Here is a 21,539-nt window from a genome sequence, read left to right on the forward strand (position 1 = left end):
TTTTTCTTCATGTTTTCATAATGTTATTGCCATTGTGGATGCAGATGAATGTGGGGATAGAGATTTTATTTTTCCTCAAAGAAACCCTGTATTATGACTATAGGTCTAAATTGGTTCATATATGGGACCTTCACTATTATTTACCTCTAAGAAGCTTCTTTATCAACTTCTTAAAGTCCATTTTTGTAAACAAAATATAATGTAAAAGTATAAATATCTTAAAAATATACATTTTGCCTGTTAAGACTTACATTATAAGATCTAAAATAAGAATGGGCATTTGTATATGTAATGACTGCAACTGTAATCCACAAATACAATAGAGAAAAGGTCAGCCTCTGCTGTTTCATGTTATAATATTTTACACTGAATGAAATATGAAAAATGACATATGAAAAAAGACTTTCTAATAGTGAGAATAGTGAGTGGGGGGGGGGGAAACTTTCCCAGTGCTTCAAGGAGATTGTTGTCAAGATTCTTTTTTACTCATGTATTGCTTTATGAATATTGACTTTACTAACATTATATGCATTCATTTATGTATTTTATCATGTGCCTATGTATAAAATATTCATGTCAAGGTTTTTTAGAAATGCAGGATTTCTCTTGAAAATCAGGCTTTTTATTGCTGATAGTACACAGTTCTAAAGGGTATATTCTCATTCCTTCTCTCCACCACCACTCCTGTCTTGCTAGGTATTAGATCCAGGTGTGCTACGCATGTACCATAACTCCGAGCTATACTCCCAGTTACTCTTTTAATTGTTTTTGTTCTTTGACTTATTTGTCCAGAGATTTCATTTTTAACAGTCACAGTACCAGAACTCCTTGCCTTAACCATCTTAGGTGATGATTTAAGACAGTCATCTTGTATCCTTATAGAGCGGGGAGAAAAGTAAAGCATAATCTCACCCTTAAAAAGTAGAATTCTTATATCCTTAGTCTTTTCATTCAGTTTAAACATTAATCCTACAAAACAAAAAAGAATTTGATAAATTTAAATAAGATCTAACTAAATAAAATATATTTATTAAATCATATTTAAAGTGTCATTTTATTCTAGTATTATTTTATGAATATTCTGTTTCTTACCAACCATATTATTAGAACTATTAAAATTTAGAAAGTGTAACTGACTAGCAAGAATGATTCTTAATCACTATGAGTAAATAAATAAATTATTAAGTTGAGTATCAATCTGAAATTGATTTAGAGAAGAATTTTAATACAATATGCAAGAAAGGCAAAACAAAAAGACTAGAAAATGGATCCAGTTTATTTATTTATTTATTTTGTTTGTTTGTTTTTGGCACCAGGGATTAAACCCAGGGTGCTTAATCACTGAGCAACATCCCAGTCCTTTGTTTGTATATATTTTATTTTGAGTCAGGGTTTCTATAAGTTAGTTAGGGCCTCACTAAGTTGCTGAGGCTGACTTTGAACTTGTGATCCTCATGCTTCAGCCTCCCAAGCTGCTGGGATTCCAGATGTGTGCTATCACACCCGGCCCTCTGTATGTTTCTTGTTAATTGAGATGACCCCCACAATTTGCAGAAGAAAAAACTCAGAAACATGAAAAGTAAGCAAGCCATGACCTTGACAACTGTAGAGCTGAAAGTGTACATTACCTGAATTTGTTCAAAGGTCAAGTGCTATCACCTTTACATAGACATTCAAAACACAGTGCATATAAACTGTATCAGCAGAAAGTTTCTTTACAGTCTATACAAAAATTTTGTAAATTTAACTAAAGAGTGAGATTTGCTTTATTTGGGTTGGTGTGGAAAAAGAAAGAAAGACCAAGGAAGATTGGGGAGGAAATATTGTAAAGGATTGAGCAAGATAAAAAATTGGGGAGAAAAAAAAACAAGCTATGTCTTTTTACTAAAGGGACATCCAAGGTCTATTTAGATGTATGAATGATTCAACATATTTGAATAGAGCATTATGAATGTTGAGATTGACACAAATGAAAACAATGGACTATGGTACAAAATGGTGACTATAGTTAACAACAATGTATTATATTCTTGAAAATAATCAAGAGAGTGCGTATTAAGTATTCTCACAAGAAAAAAATGATAAATGTATCAGGTAATGCATCGATTAATTTAGCCCAATTTAATTATTCTAGATATATGAATATTTCAAAGTATCATATCACTATAAATATATACAATTTTTATTTGCTGTTTTAAAACATTTTTAAATAAAAGCAACAGAATCTACCAAGCTCCAATTTTTTAGCCACTATTATTAAAAGAAACTTTTTTCCCCACTGAAAAGGTACTGAAAAACAAAGTAATAAAAAGGAAATGAAAATGTTAATTACCTTGATTTGATCAGTACATACTAAATACATGTGTTGAAATATCACACTGTACCCCATAAGAATGTACAATTATTAGCATTAATCAAAGAATTTTTTAAATGTATAAGGAGATGGACATGTTAGCTACCATGATTTGATCACTAATACTGTGTTTATGTGTCAAATTATCACATTCTACCTCATAAAATTCTACAGTTAAAAACAATTATCTTTAATGAATAAACTTGCACATGTGCATTGCTAATGAAAGATAAGCAATTCTGAAATTTTGTTGTTGAAATTAAAAGAGCAAAAGATTTATACTTTAAAAAATAATACTTCATTATGAAATTTCACCCTTTTTTGCCTTGGTTTTAGAGAAGATTCTACAAAATAAGTCATGTTTGACCAGAGAACAAAGGCTCAAGGTTCCAAAGTGGATAATGAATTAGGTATTATAAAACTAAGGAAAAATTAAACATATGATTTCATGAATGCATTTAGATGACAACCGACGAGTTAGCATCCAGGTTCCGGTGAACAATGCTTAGGAAATGGGTGGGCGGGAAAGAGATTCTGACAACTTGTGCTTGTTATTCACGTACTCTGCAAAGCTTAGGGGAGCAGTGAAGGACTGGGACTGCATTAGAAATCATTCTCTGTACTGGTTCTCTGGGCTCGCTTTGAACTCTTTTTCATCATTATTTTATGCCGCGTCTTGTCTTTGTGTTGGTAGAGGGGAAAGGAAAAACACAGGAGACTAGCCTTTAGTTTCTAAATCAAAGCTCTGCTTGGCTGATTACTGGAGTGGCTTTTCAAAGGCAAAGCAAGTGGGGACATTAAAATTCCTTGTTTCTGTGGACCAGGAGCTGAATTATTTCTTAAATTTTTTTTTTAAAAAAGCATATTTCAATACATCTTACATTTACCTTGAAACATTCTCTGCATTTGTTTTTCAATTTGATTGGCACTTGGAGGAGATAAAGCAAGATAGGAAAACGCAAAAGTGAACCTGCAGAGGGTAGGAAGACGAGTCTCCTTCCATGGAATTTCCCCCATGGCCCCTTTACATTTTTTTTTATTTTTAAATATCTCTTAGTTGTTACTGGACCTTTATTTTTATTTATATGTGGTGTTGAGAATGGAACCCAGCGCCTCGCACACATGTGAGGCAAGTGCTCTACCACTGAGCCACAACTCTAGCCCCCATACCCCCGCGCCTTTACACTCTTTGACCTCAAGGTTCAAAGACGTTAGTTTTACCAGTTGCCCAAGTCCCAGACCCAGAAAACAAGAACTAGACCCTTCTTTGGGATCCCCACTCCCTCCCTCTTTACACTGCCCTATGCTGCCTCTAGAGTTAAATGGAGAAACTTTAGGCAAGAAAGGCTGGAGAGGATCAGTTAAGCGTCTAAGATGCTTGAACATTTGCCTTGACTTGAGAAAAGAGCACGCTAGTTCTAGGCATTGAACGCGCTGAATAGCTGCAGCTGAATATCTCAGAGGCTTGATTTTCAACTTCGAAAGATTCGCCTACGGAGGAAAGTAAATCGCTTTCTGTACGCCCTCCACACCTTCCGCGCTGATCAAAGAGGCTGTCGTCCCTCAAACATTTCGTGGGCTTGTTCCTTGTAACATTCTCTTCGCCTTGTTCTTAGAGGGTTCTTTCGGACCTTTCTCCTCTGGTTATTTCCACTTCTTGATCCTAGGTTCTTCTTTAATTGTAAACTGAAGTCGCCTTGGCTCCGCAGGTGAACAGGACAGATCGCTGGATTCCTTATTTTGACAAAAGTCCAGAGAACCACTCCTGCCACCCAACCACCCCCATATTTAGACACACTAGCGAGACCTTCCAAGGATCGTTTGTGGAGAGGAAGGGGTGCTTTCTGTGGCCCTGGAGAACGGCTAGAGAAAGCGCGCGGAGGCTGTAGGCAGGGGAACCCTATCTGCTGCCTGTGGGGAGGCGCCTAGTGGGAACAGCCCGCTCGCACCCGCTACTGCCCTGCTGCGGCGACGACTGGCACCATTACCCACCCGGAATCCGGTTGGTGCTGCGGGTGGGCAAAGACAGCGCAGCCGGCATGGAGGGCGGCGCAGAGGGTGGCGCTGGCGGCGTGAAAGGCGTCTTTGTGCAAGACCCCGCAAGGGGCGAGGGGAGAGGAGAGAGCTGAGGTGGGAGCTAGAGGAGGGTGTCTGGGTTGTCCCTACACTCCCACCCGACAATCCCATTAGAACAATCAGGGTAGCTCCAGCAGGGGGCGGAGTGGCGCGAGAGGTTGCCCAGAGTGGGGGCTCTGTCAGGCTCTCTTTGAGGCAGGACTGGGAAGAAAGCAGTTTGGAGGAAGTTGGGGCATGGGGAGGGATTTGGCTCCCCGCCCTCTCCCCTAGGTGGCCGAGAGATCACACTGGCTGCGAGGGCGCGACCCCTCGCGGATCTCTCACTCTGGAGTCGGGGAGCTGGGAGAGCCGGCCCTGGGGCGGGGCCTCCCTCCTGCCGGGCAGTACTGGTGCCCACCCCCCCACCTGAGGGAGAGGGGCGGGCGCCGCACAGCCTTCCTTCTGCGCCTCAGCCGCGTGGCTTGCGGCTTATTTTCCCAGCTGGCAAGCGTCGCGCTGCAGACAAGGGAATGCCTGTGGTGAGTTGTTTATTTTGTTGAAGTTTGCGGTGGGCCAGGGGGACGTGGAGGGCGAGCGGCAGGCAGCGACCGACCGGGACTGTTTTGTTTAGGTCTCCATCCACCTGTGTGGTATAAATCTGCCAGCCCCAGGGCGGCGGGGGGCCATGGTGAGAAAACCCTGCTCTCCCAAAGGCCGCTTTTCAACACTTGCAGACCTAGGACCACATTTGATTCCCCAAGCCTGGAACAGGCTAGATCCTAGCTTACACGGCCCGTTTGCCCTCCATCAACGTTACCCGCACCCACTGCGGATAGGACTGGCGCTCCAATGGACAGTCAGCGCCCACTACCCGAGGACAACAGGCCGTTGAAGTTCTTCCCAAGTGCCCTTTCTGTTTCCTTTAGGACAGTGAAACTAAGGGTTTGGTGAAGGGCGCCCATGAAATTAGTGAGAACTTGCTCTGAAGGCTTCTGACGTGAAGTACGTTCAGGGGTGTCGGGTCTGCCTGTTACTACAAACTAGGATGCGGGTTGGCCAGAGTTTCCCAGACTTCAGGCTAAACAGAAGTAGGCACTAGGCTCCTGGGGCAGCTCAGAGGAACCCCCGGGGCTGATGTTAGTCATGGCCGCGGCTGCGTTTGCCTGGAAGAAAAGACTAAATACATTAGTGAGCTGGTAAAGCTTTTAAGGCTTTCTTGGGAGTGCGTGGCTGGCTAATGAGAGGTTAATTTTGTTTCGAAGGGAAGGCTGAGCTGGTTTCCTGAGATAAATGGACAGGAAGCGCATTACCTCTACGCGCTGGCAAGCGGCTTCCAAATGCTTTTTGCACCTGCCGCTTTGAGCAGTGCAAGCCGCGGCGGAGCCCACAGGGATCGCAGGGGGCCGGTTGTGTACGCGCGGGTGATGAACCCCTTGCACACCCGGGGCTCTCTGCCACCGGGGTCTCAGCGCTCGCCTCGAGCTCTGGGACTCTTCTCTCACACCCAGGTCCTGCGTGTTCCGGAGCTCTGGGACCCCCTGATCCCGCCGAGCCCTCTCCAGGAGCGGAAGGGTTAAGAATGATGTAAGTACAAACCACGAACTGCTTGCCGCTGGGCTCTTGGACTTGGCTATTTCAGCCACTGCTTTTCGACAGTGGACCGGGAGGCAGCCGAGGAGCGCTTATCCTACAATAGGTTGCACAAATCGCAACTCTGGGTCTGATTCCTGGTTCTTCTGCCCTAGGCGATCCATTAAGAAAACCGAGATACTCCTGTTAGATTTCTGGAAATGGAGATGTAGTAACTGGGGAACAGTTAAGACGTCACGTTTAAGTTCAGGAAATGAAACCGCATCTTGTTTAGAGTCCTTTAATGTTTCTCTCGTGTGTTTTAATTCTATCCATTTGCACGTTCATGCGTGGTATGCTTTGCTAGGTCCCCTGAAAGTATGTTCTGGTCTCATCTTTCCTTCCTGAAAACAATGAGGAAGGGAGAAAGTATGAGTGGCAAGAAACAGCGTGGATGTGTCAGATGTTCAAATTGTGAATCACCTCATAATTTTTTTCCTAATTAAAATATGAAACTATTACAAATCATCAATTAAATGTTTGTATTCCAGCTCCTTTCCCAGATTTTTCATTGTAGAGTACAAAAAGCCTTAACCTGAAGCACACGAGCTTGAGTATATAAACGACTATTTCAGCAAACCTATTCCAAGTATTGCTAACAGCCCAGATTTACCCGCTAGTTTGTCAACTGACCTAATGTCTTGAAAATAGGAACCACCTTGTGGTTTAATTGTGAAAATTAGCATTTTCCTCTAGCGGCTGAACACTTATGTAGCAATAAAAAGTGAATTGTTAGGCTTATAAATCTTGAGCTTGTCAAATTTTACAGCAGAGGAGCAATAAAGCACCTTAGAAGAGATGAAGTTTTTCCTCTGAAGAACAGTTGTTTCGCGTATCAGGATTTGCAGTGACTCCAGGACGCCCTCTATTGATAAGAAAATCTTGATCACCCCGTTATTTAAGAAACAGGATGGGCCAGGAAGGAAAAAAGAAGAAAGGGGGCGGGGGACGAAAAACATAGTCACCAGCAGAAAGACCCAAGACCCAAATCAAATTGAATTTATTGATACTTAACTTTGGGTTATACTTGGTGAGTGGGGTATTGATTTAATCCAGGAGCACTGAGTTACTTACCTAGTCCTTTAAAAAAATCTATTTTTTTTTTAATTTTGAGACAGTTTCGATAAGGTCCTGATGGACTAGCTATATTGCTGAGGCTGACCTCCAACTTGAGATTCTCCTGCCTCAGTCTCCCAGTAGCTGAAATTAGCCAAGCTGGTTATATGTTTTGACATATGAATAAAGTGGAATTTTTTTCATGGGGACAGAATTAAAACTTGATTTAAGGGGAGGTACATTTTATTGTGTCTTTTTAGTGAAACGCTTTCAAAAACAAAGTGCCATATATGATTAATTTTAAAAAGACATTTACTAGCATCTTGTGAACTGTATTTCATGGATTATGTGTAGTAATTGCAAGAAACTAATTTTTGCTCTAATAGTATTTAGTCCATGATATTATCTAAAAATGTCAGAAACCCCAAGTCCCACTAAAAGCCATCTCTCCAGGCAGCTCTGAAGCTATCATTAAGATATTAAAGATAGATACAAGGTTTGGATTATACTGTGGGTAGTGAAAGGTGTGTTTACTACTTGAGTCATCATAGTATGTAATAAGTAATGAAAAGTTACAGTAAAAAAGATGGGTATGCTTCATTAGGAACCTAGTGGTTTGAGCAACTCATAATGTGTCTAATGAGTAAGCTGGTGAGACCTAAGGTTTGCCCCCCAATTATCCTAGTCCATTGATTAGCACACTGTAATATGTGGAATATTAGCATATCTGTGGTTGATATGAAATTCCTAATTAAAGATTCTGAGTAATGTAGCGGGTAGAGTTGCAAACTGCAATTTTGATGTACAGTAATTGGATTTAAAAAGGCAGCCCTGCGTGGTTTAGGGAAAGGCAGAGGTCAGAGAGTATGAAGTGGCCTCCAGTCTCGAGGCCATTCTTGAGAGTAGATAGCAGTTCACACCTACTGATAACAGATTGGATCCCATCATCAGTCTCACAACTGCTTTCCTGTCTCCATTTGGTAGCCCCCTTGCCCTGCAGACCATTGGTCTCCTTTATTTCCTTAATTTTTGGACCCATCCAATCTAAAAAGTAGAAACTGACTATTCACTGAATTCATCTCATAGACCGAAAATGTGTGAAAAAGCCACTGAGCAAAAGCAAAACGTGGCATAATTATGCTGCATAAAACCTCACCATTCTCATTAATCTAACTACACTGTAACGGCACACGTTGAAGTCCATCCACTCTCAGACCCTCCTCACCGCTTCGAGGCAGGGAAATGTCAAAGAAACCAGAACCTTGTAAGCTTTTCACTCAGTCGCCTGCTAACATTACCCGGGAGTTCGCCGGTACCTTCCTGGCCTATCTGATCTGCTTCCGACCGCAGAGCAGATTTCCAACGCGGCTCGGAGCTTGATTTACCAAGCGTCCGCAACAAGCTTAAGAGGTTCCGCAGGTGTTATTGACTGAGAGGGGACCTGCTGCACAGTACGAGATTAAAGAACCGGCTTCCGCCAAGGACCTGAAGCCGGAATTGGCGGGGGTAGGACGTGGAAGAATCGGGTGGGGAGGGATTAAAAACAAACCACCAAAAAACGTGGAGGAAGCTGAACCCGATCACATTAATTCGAAGGGAGGTCAAGGGGCTGTTCCCTTGTAACTCCAGCAAGAGGGAGAGTGGCTCAGTCAGCAGTTCTAGTTGGGAGCAAGGAAACAGTAAATAGAGGAAGTGGGTAGAGGAGAGAAAGGAAAAACGAGCAAGAGGGAGGCCGACGAGGGAGCCGAAAAACGACCCGCAGCCTGCGGACGCGGAACTCGAATTACACACAGCAGGCGGGAGGCGAGAGGCGGGAGGTAGAACGGGGGCGGACGCTTTGAGCCCTGAGAGTGGCGGGTTGGGCCCGGCCGACGCGCGCTCGCAGCCAATGGGAAGGGAAGAAAGGGGTGCTGCCTGGGGGCATGGAGCAGCGCGGATTGGCGGGTGCAGAGTGGGGCGGGGCGGCAGTGCGGAGCTGAGATTGATTGACCGCTCGGGCCACCGTGCAGATATCCGGGCGGCCCGCTGCTGCTCGCCAGGGCTGGTGCCCCTCCTGTAGGTCCACGCCCGCACTCCACGCCCGCTGAGCCCACGCTGGCCGCGGCTCGGGCGCTCGCGCTCTCCAGGCTGGTCTCGGCACTCGCTCACGATCTTTGTATCTTCTCTCCTGCCTCTCTCTTCTCGCCCGCTGTCTCCGACCACCGTGATGCTTTTGCTCCCCGTTGCCGCCGCCGCCGACTCGCTCCGCCCGCGGCGCGCCGCTTGCTGCGGCGGTGGCGGCGGCCCATCTTCTACGCTGGCCTGAAGGAGGAAGAAGAGGAAGCGAGGCGTGTTCCCCGGCCCATGCCGCAGCCACGGGCCCGGACCCGCCACGGCGCCCGCACCACCGCCCTCGCCCGAGCCCAGGAGACCTGCATGGACGGGCATGGGCTTGAGAGCAGCACCTTCCTGCGCCGCCGCCACCGCCTCCGCCGCTGCCGCCGGGGCTGAGCAGCGCCGCCGCCCCCGGCTCTGCCCGCCGCCGCTGGCGCTGCTGCTACTACTGCTGCTCAGCCTCGGGCTGCTCCACGCAGGTACGACGCGCGCGGGGGGGAACCAGGCCCGGGCCGAGGGCTTTGTTCTCCAACAGCCTGAGTCCCGAAAGCGCTCTCCGGGGCATAGGGCAACGTGGAGCGCCGGGAAAGGCCTCTGGAGCCCGGTGCACGCACCTTGGCCCGGCTCGCGGCGCGCCCAGGCGCAGAGAAAGCCCTCTCTCGGTTGCCCTCCCTGCCACCGTCTCGGACCATTGATAAATCTCCCGTCCTAGAGCAGCTTATCAAAGATTTAGCGGGCGGGGACTGTGCGCCCGAGACAAATGTTCCGGATGCTTTATTGCTCTCTGCATTGGTGTTTACTGAAAGTCAGGCTCGGATCAGGTTTCCGCCGCCGCCGCCTCAAAGTGGAGACAAGGAGCCTTGTACTGCTTCTCTGGAGCTGGGGGTGGCGGCGAGGCGAAGGAAGCCCACCAGATGGAAAGATTTTCAGACTTTAAAATCCTGGGGGTTAATCTTGAAGAAACTTAAACTTATTTGAACAGGGATTTCTTTCGGTTTTAGCAAAGCTGCTTTTAATTCAGCGTTTTGCCTCTCTTGCAAAACTCATGCTTCGTGGCTAGTCGCGTGTTTTCGGGTTCCAGGAGAGGTTGACAGATAGCATGCTGCCTTCTGGAGGTTGGCGTTTGCCCTGTTGAGGCTGCCTTAAGGAATGAGTTCTTAGGGACCCTGCTAACGTGTGATGCCCATGTTTCTTTTTGGGTGGGGGGGGGGAGTTTTCATTGAAATCCAAGACGCTATTTACAAATGAGGAATTTAAAGAATTTTTATATTAATTTCAAATTTTAAACGCAGATTTTATTTTGAAAACAACAGGACATTTGATAAGTTTCTTTTCCTCCTGGGACGTTTTGTCCTATGTTTATGTTAACAGCAGTCACAACGCGCTGATTGAAGAATCATGAACCTTAACGCCACCCAACTGTGCGGAGAAATTTTTACTTATTTATTGAGTCACAATCAGAGGTTCTAAAAATCTGGGAGGTATTTTTAAGTAATGGAAAACAATGTTTAAGATTTAAGGAAACGACTTAATTCAGTTTGCCTAACTTTGCATTTGTGGTGTAGTAGCTGCATTTTAATACTGTCACTTGGGGAAACTGAAGTCTTAATAAAGAATGTAGTAGAGAATTTTAGAATGATTGTTTTCATTAGTAGCTTTAGCACCTTAGAAAATAATATTAATGTGCATTACAATTTTGTGAAAAATTCTTAATATGCCAAAAGATATATTTAGAAGCAAGTGTATGGGGTTGGGAGTATGCTTATAGTGCCAAAAGTATACATTCTTTATATGGAAACTGAAGTGAAGGGTGGACCCCTCCCCCACCAACCTGTGGCTGCTTGAACATTGTTTCCAATAGTTGCCATAGTTGCCATAGGGTCCTATGACAGGATCCAAATGTGGTTCTTGAAGATTTCCATGCTGGCCTATGAAAGGCATATGAAATTGGTTTGGGAAATTCAAGAATTTGGAACATAAAGCTCCTATCATTATCTCAGTGTGCCCTTACTAAAGTCATCATTAGATTCAACTTCAAGTGCTATGGGGCGTAATTTCTATGGACAATTTGTTGGAAATAGACAATTAATCTGGTTATAGAAAAGAGGGCTCCTTTTGAGAGATCTCTTTGAAAAGAATGTTATTGAAATGCAGGGGTTGTTTCCCATAGTAGGAAGCCTAGCAGTGCTCTTTGCAGATGGACTACCATATGTTTTATGTCTGGATCCATATCATTTGCCTCAGCACCCCATATGGTTCACTCAATTCAGCTTCAGCATATCTCCTTTCTTTTATTATAAACTGGTGATTGTGCTGCAGATTCGCACATGCAGTCCTGACATTAAGGAAACTGTCTTGAATGGTGAGGCCTTTATGTCTGATTCACTAAAAAATAATGAAATGAAAGCACTAGACCTACAAGTCCTTTAGCACTTTCAGTAACTGGCATGAAAATACTATCACACTGATTGTAGATGATTTAACCCCAAAATGAAGAAATCTGTAACTGCGAATTTAGAATTCTGCCCTTGAGAAATAGCTTTCATTTGTTTACTTACATATACATAACGTGTGTATTTATTTTTAGCAAACCTCTGCAGTTCCTAAATGGAGATCCAATATGGAAGTTACTTGCTTACTCATACACTTCATGGCCTTCTTGGCTACATCCTTGAGATTGTTTCTACTCTGCATTGTCTTGGCATTTTGACAGGAGGTTTACTTTACCGCCTGTAACAGGCAAAGTGTGCATTGTCATTATAAATTCATGAAGCCTGGATATTTCTGGGTGTATGCTACAAATTAGTCATTATACAGAAGCCTGAGATGGAGCTGAAAATGCTGACCCAAAAGCACTTTTCTCTCTAGGTAGCCCTTCTCCATCCAATAATCTTTATAACAAAAGGCTGTTAGAAACCTTCTCTGAAGAAGCACTTCCATTTTGCATGAAATTTCTCATAGCAATCAGCACCTATATGCTATGAAAAATGGAAAGTTTGAGAGTGAGGTTGGGGATGAATAAAGGAAAGGGAAGAAAGCAGTCTAAAGTCTGCTTCTTTTCCCTTCTGAACAGTTGCATCTATATTTCCAAGGCATTCTTACTTTTGATATTTTATGATAATTATAAGTAAATGTATGTTCAGATAGATTTTATAGACCATAAAAAAGAACAAATAGGCACTGAAAGTTTAGCGGAAACTTTTTTGTGCTGTCATTTATTTGTAGTATATAAGAACTGTTCATTACCGAGAGATCATGGCCCTGTTTTTAGTTTTTGCTTTCTATTTGCTATGAATATGATTTTAAAAGTAATATAACAGTTACATTGGACTTTTTTTTTTTTCAGCTGTCATTTACTACTGTTGTTAAGAGATGGGAAATTAAAGGAGGCATGAGCTGTGGTGGAAGGAAAAGGAGATTTGAAGAACATTAATCACACCCTGGCTTGTGATCCATCTAGGAAGAGGCCTTTAATAGCCCTTTGCCTTGGTTTTCCTATCTGTAAAATGGCTTTAAAGCCTTTGGGAAGGTTTTTGTTTTGTTTTTGTTTTTAGCACCAATAGACTTGATCTGCTTTGGAGAGAGGAATTAATTACAACAATATTGGAGCTGCTTGGGTCAGCTTTGGACTGAGAAAGCTTAAAATAGGCCAAACATATGAAGGTGATTTTGTGATTTTTTTTTTTTAAAGTGATTTAGTGATTGCTCTAAGTACACAGCTCCACAATATTAAAATAATCCTGATATTCTCTTTTATTCAGATTAAACTGAATACAAAGTCTAGAGTACAATATTTTTTCTTCCTTGGTCTTTGAAATTTTAAAATATTGACAAAATTGTCATCAGTGATTGTTCCTGCCCATCCTTTTCTCACTATTAAAGCTAGAAACAGAGATTGCAGGCTATGTTATTCCAATTAAAAGCAGTTTACTATGAGTGCAGTGATGCAGACTTGTAATCTCCGTAATTTAGCAAAACCCTGTCTCAGAATTTTAAAAAGAAAGGAAGAAAGAAAGAATTGGGCCAGGTGTGATGACGCACACCTGTGATCCCAGCAGCTCGGGATGCTGAGGCAGAGGATTGCAAGTTTAAAGTCAGTCTCAGTAACTTAGCAAGGCCCTGTGTAAAAATAAAAATGGGCTGAGGATGTGGCTCAGTATTTAAGTTCCCCTGGGGGTTCAATCCCTGGTACCAAAAAAAAATAAATAAAACTGCTAAAATGAAATATTTGAAATATTTATATATTTAAATAAATATTTATGAGTAGTTCCACTGGTGGTGACTCTCCCCTTTCCCAAAATTCATCTTAGAATAGCATCCTCATTTCTCAGATAAGGAACCCAAAACTTGAAGGGATGAAGAGGCTTCCTCTATTTCTTAAAGACATAAAATTTCTTAAGTAACATAAATATATATTACAGTTCATTTCTATATAATTTGAGACTGATGATAAAGACCAGAATTTATCTTTTCAGTAAGTCTGTTGTTCCCACTTTATGAAACAGAATATTAAATCGATTGGCACACAACACTGATTGTCATTCTTGTCAGTTCTCTTTTTGTTCTTGTGATTTTTAATGGTACAAGGCTACTTTGCCACTGAGCAACACTTTTTATTTATTTATTTATGTTTATTTTGAGACATAGTCTCGCTAATTTGCTTTGAGCCTAAGTTGCTGAGGCTCTCTCAAACTTGCAATCCTCCTGCCTCAGCCTCCTGAGTTACTGGAATTACAGGTGTGTACCACTGTGCTCAGCTTTTGTGGATTTTCTGTATGTTTTGGAGAGGTTTTATAAATTGTTTGAGAGGCTAGTGGCAAAAAAGATACTTTGGAAATCAATTTTTCTAAAAACTACAGGACAGTAATACTTGGGGTTTTATTCCTTCATTTTAGCTTTGTTTAAATTATTAGGTTTATAAGGAGGCTGGTTTAAGGGGGAAAATATATAAGGTCTATATATTCTGAGGGAATTCTGTGCTTTATAGTTCTCTGAATCTCTTTCTGGAAAAAAAAAAAACATGGTTGGATCATCTGCGCAGCATAATTTCAGCATGTACTTTTCTATTTAGTGCCCTTTTACTTGTGATCTGCTTGAGAGCTGGAATCTTAGAGTGTCAGCGATGTTAAGGGAGATATAAATAGATAGCTTGGTCAAATGAATCACTGTATTTTTTAACAGAGCACCTATGTTTTGTAGAAACTAGGAAACAGTGGCTATATCCAGTTTGTTTCAGGAAAGTTAGAATAACTTAGTACCTGGATTTTTTCTTGGTATTTTCAACCTGTACCTTGTATATAAAATCATGTAAAGGTGTTTTAACTAATCATACTATAATTTAGGATTTTTCTCCTTCCTTGCATGTGGAGGCTTTAATCATGATTTTGTACATAGTGCTGCTCTTATAATACTTTCCAAAGCAAATTATTCATGTACTTTTCAAAATCCAAAGTTTGTGTCTTTGGCTTTACTTTAAAGCTAGAGAATCTTTCTCTAGCTTTAAAGTAAAAATCTATAACCTGATAAAGTATTTCAGTTACTATTCCCTTATCATTTTAACCCAGGAGCACCAAACGACTAATGTTCACTCACAGTAGCTCATGTGTTGAAGTTTTAAGTTAAATAACTGTATACAGTTTTTCTCCTGGGCTTAGTTTGAAAGAGACATGGGATCACAATACAACCCTGTTTCTGAAGGTTTCTTAAAATAGGAGTATATGAGATAGAACAAACATTTCCCAGAGGAGAATGTCTTTCTTGTGTACTTCAGGAAGTTATGAAGCACTTACACAGTCCGTCTTATCTTCTTTCCCATAGGTGACTGCCAACAGCCGGCCCAGTGTCGAATCCAGAAATGTACCACGGACTTTGTGTCCCTGACTTCGCACCTGAACTCTGCCATTGACGGCTTTGACTCTGAGTTTTGCAAGGCGCTGCGTGCCTATGCTGGCTGCACCCAGCGAACTTCAAAAGCCTGCCGTGGCAACCTGGTATACCATTCTGCTGTGTTAGGTATCAGTGACCTCATGAGCCAGAGGAACTGTTCCAAGGATGGACCCACATCCTCTACCAACCCTGAAGTGACCCATGACCCTTGCAACTATCACAGCCACACAGGAGCCAGAGAACATAGGGGAGGGGACCAGAACCCTCCCAATTACCTTTTTTGTGGCTTGTTTGGAGATCCTCACCTTAGAACTTTCAAGGATCACTTCCAAACGTGCAAAGTGGAAGGGGCCTGGCCACTCATAGATAATAATTACCTTTCAGTTCAAGTCACGAATGTGCCTGTGGTCCCTGGATCCAGTGCCACTGCTACAAATAAGGCAAGTGTGCTTTCTTGTTTTCCTTCTTTCTACTCATAACTTCCAGATGTTTGATTCAGACAACTTTCAAAATGTGATATAAAAGGCTTAGTTTAGAGGAGTCTTTATTATTTTAATGTCTTCTTGGGATGCAATTAACAGAGTTGATAAAGAATTTAGTAAGGAACTTGCTTTGGAATATAAAGTATGGGTCTAAATTTAAACAGACAGTGACATGAAAAATAAAAGAAAACAGTGAAATGGACTTCTCCTGGAAGAAAATGCAGGCCTATTTAATGAAAAAAAAAAATGTGTTTTTTTTTTTTTCATGATGTCTTTTGAGTGCATATGTGTGATTCTTCTTGAAGAAATCCATGTTCAGATTTATCAGATGAATGAAGTGGGCATTTTGAATAAAGAAAACTGTGAAACCTGGGGCAGTGACCCATAAGGAAGCATATTTTATTGGTGATTTGAAAGCTATAGTAAAACATAATAGCTATACGCTAAGCTTCCCAATGGCAAACCCATAATGGTGTTTTAGTTACTAACCTTTTGGTGACCAAGGAAGTTACAAATTGGATATTGCAGAACAGTGATATATAATTCCCATGTAATCTTGGGCCTTGTGTTAACAGTATAAATCAGAAGCTAAGGGAAAAGCTGGCAAAATTAAGTTTACACTGCCTTCTGTCCATTGTCTATAGCTCATGTTTATTTATTTTAAAAAGCACTAACACTGTTCAGAGATCTTCGACACCTACTTCCACGCACCAGTGTTTTCCTACAGATAGGTAGAGAGGAGTTTCCGATTGCCATCCAATGCTAATTTAATCATTAGCAAAGAAAGTATAAAACTGATTCTACTAAAAGAGAGTCCAAGTAAAACCACCTCCTTACCTGTTATCCCAACCACAAAACCCTACATATGGCTTCAGACCATCTCACTTGCTTTAATTTCCTTTATTTATTACATCTACTCATAAGTTGCTTTAGCGTAAAATATAATTGGGGGGGATCAAGCTTTTGAAATACTTATGACTGTTCTTTTGATTCCAGGATACCCTCCCTTGCCTCCAAACACATGCGGTATATTTTTAAAATGAATTTTAATTATTTGACTTGGCATTTTATGGAGGTAATTTTATAACACCTCAGGAGATATCTGCAGACACCCAGGGGTGCCACAAATCTAAGATTAAAAGTCATTTCTCTGAGAAAAGAGGACTGTTAACCCTAGTCCAGACATCTAAGGGGATCTCCAAAATGTTTATACTTTAACTCTCTGAAAAAGCTCTAGCTTGCCTTTTGCTTTACGGAATACTATATCTCAAAAGAAACTTTTTTCTCTGATTTTCATAAGTATGCAAATTTTTTTCTCTGTGGATCACAAAATATGTATTTATTTTAAGTTATGTCGTAAAGATAAAAATTTTGCAGTTACAAGATAAACCATAGTCAGGGGCTGGAGTTGTGGCTCAGTGGTAGAGAGTTCTCCCTAGCATGTGTGAGGCACTGGGTTTGATCCTCAACACCACATTAAAAAACAAATAAATAAACAAAATTAAAAAATAAATTCTACAACTAAAAAAATAAATTCTTAAAAAAAAAATAGACCATAACCAAAAATTCATCATTCCTGCAGAATCATAGGACACCTAAACTAGGAATAGTCAGAGTCAGTGGATAACTGAAATTTCAAGAATGGAACTAGGAATGGAGGAAGTCATAATCAGTTATTCAAATAATCAAGAACTGGAAAAATCAACTTCAGATAAGACTATAGAGATTAATAAAAGCTGTGTGAATACAAAAATAGTAGTTTTTTGTTTTTCACAAGTCCAAAGTTTTATTTTCCATGCCTTTCATCCAGTCACATGTCACCTCTATCATTTAACTTTAAAGTCTACATATTTTATGATTATGATGAAAATATTTGGGGGATAACCAGTAATCTTACAAGTATTAATATTATATAAATGGAACAATGTACGGTGAAGCACTTAAGATAATTCCATTTCAGTTAGAAAACTTATCATAATTTTTAGCAAATAAATAAATAAAAATTATTTATTTTCTCCTCCTGCTTGGTAATTATCAGAGATTTTACCCATTCCAAAAAGTGGTCCTCTTACATAAATTCAAGGGGTCGATGAGAGTATGTGGTTTTTTTAATTGCGCTGTTGGAAAGTATTTTGCCACATCTGGTGACCATGCTGTTTAGCAGCAAATTACTCTATGGCTTCACAACCTCTGGTTGTTCATTTGGGGTTTTGGGAGGGGGCTTTTCCCCCCTCCTCCTCTTTGCAACTCTCTCCAGAGCCCACATAATTATCTGGAAGGTTACTCACGATGGCCTGTCTCAAGGCTGGTGTGACATGTGCTGGTGAAACCACGCAGAGGCCTAAAATATTGCAGTATGATATCTTTTCACCCATCAAGTGCCAAAATAATAGACTTATAGACTGTAAGCATTAAAAAAAATGATGGAAATAAAAGTACTTTGAGGCAAAAAATTCAAAACAAATTTCAAACAAGATTTGATTTTTTCTCCTTGTTGTGTACTGTAGTTCTTTCTAAAAAAGTCTTTTGCAAGATTTTTTCGTTTGAGTCCCACCCCCTACTGAGAACTCGCACACATGTGTAGACCAGTTATTGGATAACTAGGCACCACATGTGGCAGATACTGCATCCTTGTGTGGTCAAGCATTTTTAATAACCCATATGCCCATTGTCACTGGTTTGAAAACTGGTGATATCATGGATCCTGGGCTTGCCAGCTGTGATACTGAAATTGTTGTTTAATGCTCGCTCATTTTCCTGCCTTCAGCACCAAACTGGAGCACTAAACCCCGGCTATGCTGCTCAGTGAGGTCACTAAGACAACTCATTTCTGAAAGCCCAGCTTCTTCTGGAAGCCATGTTCCAGTAAACTTAGTGAGCACTACCTGCCTATAAATAACCTCCTTTCTGTCATCACAAAAAGACAAAATGGGAAAAAAGACCAATAGCAGAATGAAAGAGGAGGAAGTCAGTTGTCCTCAAGGGGTCATTTTTGGCATTTTTTTTTTCCTCCCTAACAAGTGACAGTTTTAAGGCAGATAGGCCTGTGGTGTGTGATGTTGCCTCTTCTCCACTGTTCTCTCTGCCCCATGGCCCTCTCCTTGCCTTCTCTGGGAAAAGCAGGGCTTGTTTTCCAGGTGGTCATGGTGTGCGCAGGTATGCTTTCTAGGGGACTCTTTGTTTTTGTTTATGCTCTCTGCCAGCCTGCTATGCTTCGGCTCTCTGAAGCAGTCTGTACCAGTTGGCCAGCTTGCCAGGTAGATGTGTTACTGAAGAGAAAGCCAGAGCTGGTTTTTCATCTCTCCACCCCAGAGCTCCAGGGATTTCTGGCACATCTACACAACTCGGCTAAGATCCACATCAGCTTTGGGCCATCTTCCCCACCTTTAGTCATGAGAGGCAGCTGTAGGCATGTAGGTACTGGGGGAGACTGAGACGAGAGGGGCGGGCATAGAACTCATAGTTAGCTACACTGGCAAGAAAAGCAGTTTTTGTTTGGAGGGAGGAGGTAACCCATACTTTGTAGGCTCCAGAGAGGACCTATGTCATTAGCTCTCCTGGGCCTTATACTCGCAAGAGAGCCAGATCATCTTTTGGTGAAAGTGGTTGGGTTCTGTTCCTTCTCTTCCACATTCTTTGCCACCCCCTTAGTCTCAACCCTAGTTCATTCAGTGTATCTGTGTGGCTCTGTTTCAAACAAAGGTATTCAGTAAGGATCTGTGTACACCATGAGCACAGGAAATGATGAGCGGGTAAATTATTTTAAGGAAGGATTCTGCACTTTACCAGTGTATTTCTAGTAGCAAAAATTATCCCTTACCAAAACTAGGGGCGTATGTCAATAGTAGAATTCTTGCCTATTGTGTTCAGGGTACTGGGTTTGATCTTTAACACTGCAGAAAAGCACAACAACAACAACAAACCCCAAACAAAATACACTAGTCTTTGAAGTGCATTTTAAATGATTCCTTTTCAATGAAATTTCAGGAATTTGTTACTAAATTATAATCCAAACAATGGTGGGATTTTTAGTAATTGGTATTTGCAATCAATTTGAATGCTTTTGCTTTATCTTTCCTTTAGTTTTAATGTAGTCATATCCTTTCTGCCACTCTGGCTTTCTTGTACTATTCTTCAGTCTTAGTAAAGCAAAATTACAAATTGTAGGCCCTGTAACAATTTTTTTTGTGATCTGTTACCTGTTTTACTGAATTTTATCCTTGGGTGGAAGAAGGAGTTTATCCTAAAGTAGCTGGCATTTGGGAAAGGGTCTGCTTTTTGTGCTTGACCAAACCAAATTCCTGCTGACCTGGAGTGTGGATTCTCTGAGGTGCCTTGTAAACCCTTGCTCCTGCAATGAGCTACCAGCTCCTGGTAATCCCATGGCAGCACCCAGTACCTGTCCAAAACACATTAGGAAGCCCTACCCATCAGGTAGTGTGTGTGTGTGTGTGTGGTGTTTAATTCCATAATTATCCAGAAATTTCAAATTCTGTAGCTACTTTCTTAGAAGTTTCTGGAACTTTACTACAGATGCTAAAGATGTAGAAAAACTTAGTTTTGTTCATTTTCATTTAATGTCTTCCTCAAACTGTATAATGCAAGGCTTTCCATGGTAATGAATCTCCATTCTCATGTAGGCTCCTAGACATGAGGTAAGTCTGCTTTTCCTTTCTGATGCCTCTTAGCATGTTGGTATTTTTCCACAGTATCATATGGACAGGCAAACCAGTGTTCTGGATCATTCTGTATTGGTTACACAATCATCCAGACTTAACTGCATTGCAAAGGCTTTCAACTGTCATTTTAAGTATATCTCTGGATCAGTGTTTAGAAATTTGTCCTCTCTTGACCCCACACCTATTTATTTATTTATTTTTGTGGCCCATTATGTTTTTAGCATCTCTTCCAAGACCATGTAAGCTACACAGTAGCCATCCTTTCATTTTTATAGGCTGAGAAAGATGCTCCTCCTTCTCACTGGCAGAATTGTGATTCAAATGTATGGGTGACATTCATGCATGTGGTGTTGATATGCAGGGAGGACACAAAATTTAGGGAATATAGAGCACTTTCACAGAACAAACTGTCTTGCAAATAATTGTAATTCTTTAAATTTGAGATTGGTTTTTAGTTTTGTTATTATCCCATGTATTATTCAGGTAATTATTGCTGTCTCGTAGAAATTAATCCCTTATGGTGATCTACTTTGCTATATAGAGACACTAAAAAGTTATAAGACTCATTGAGACACATTGGAACATATGGGAAAGGAGTTTGTAGTTATAACCCATCCTAAATATAATAATCTGTCTGATAAAATGTGTCATTCATTCGGTGCTACATTCGCAATACTAGGTATTAAAAGAACCACTGTGTTTAAGAGATGTAGGGGTGAATGGTAGCCTCTGCCTGAATGTAAGCACATAACTGAAATTTATAGTTTTCAGTGGAGAAGTGTGGGGTTTGTATATAAGCACATCTGTTTTCAGAGTTTCTTTGTAGCACATTGGTGAGCTGCATTCATAAGTTTGTTCCTAGCGACATTACTCTGCAGGCTGACAGAGTGTCACAAAGGGTAGGGAGAGCAGGCCAGAGAGAGCAGCTGCTGCAAAAACCTGCCCTAAACCATCAACAGGGCACACCCCTGCCTTGGTTGCTTTCACAAGTCAAATTTTTACTCCTGGGATTTGGCACACCTTCTTTCCACCTCCCACAGTCAAGGTGGTCCCTCACTTGCATTGATGTTTCCACAGTTAGCAGTTCTTAGTCATTTTTTAGGATCCCATTTTATCTTTAAAATGTTCCTGAAACCATATGTTACACATTCTTATCTTTCCTGACTTTATTATAGAAACAATTCTTTTAACATTAAAGGACAGGTTTTAGAAGGGCAGAAATCAGCTCCAATTCCAGGTGGCAGTGTTCTTATTTGTCCTTCTCTATTTCCTGCACAGCTCTTGTTTGTACTGGATTATAAGGTC

General features: G+C 41.4%; 1 protein-coding gene across 1 annotated transcript in view; it reads left to right on the forward strand.

Moving 5' to 3' along the window:
• Positions 1–4,339: 4,339 nt before the first annotated feature.
• Rgmb (repulsive guidance molecule BMP co-receptor b) overlaps positions 4,340–21,539 on the forward strand; it is a 28,328-nt gene continuing 11,128 nt past the window's right edge. The window contains exons 1-4 of the mRNA XM_005326137.5: positions 4,340–4,947; positions 5,917–5,992; positions 9,401–9,666; positions 15,005–15,513. Coding sequence (XP_005326194.2) covers positions 5,988–5,992; positions 9,401–9,666; positions 15,005–15,513 — 780 coding nt within the window. The 5' untranslated portion in view covers positions 4,340–4,947; positions 5,917–5,987. The remainder of the gene's footprint in view (positions 4,948–5,916; positions 5,993–9,400; positions 9,667–15,004; positions 15,514–21,539) is intronic.

This window comes from Ictidomys tridecemlineatus, chromosome 1 (assembly GCF_052094955.1).
Source record: "Ictidomys tridecemlineatus isolate mIctTri1 chromosome 1, mIctTri1.hap1, whole genome shotgun sequence".
In the NCBI taxonomy this organism is placed as follows: Eukaryota; Metazoa; Chordata; class Mammalia; order Rodentia; family Sciuridae; genus Ictidomys; species Ictidomys tridecemlineatus.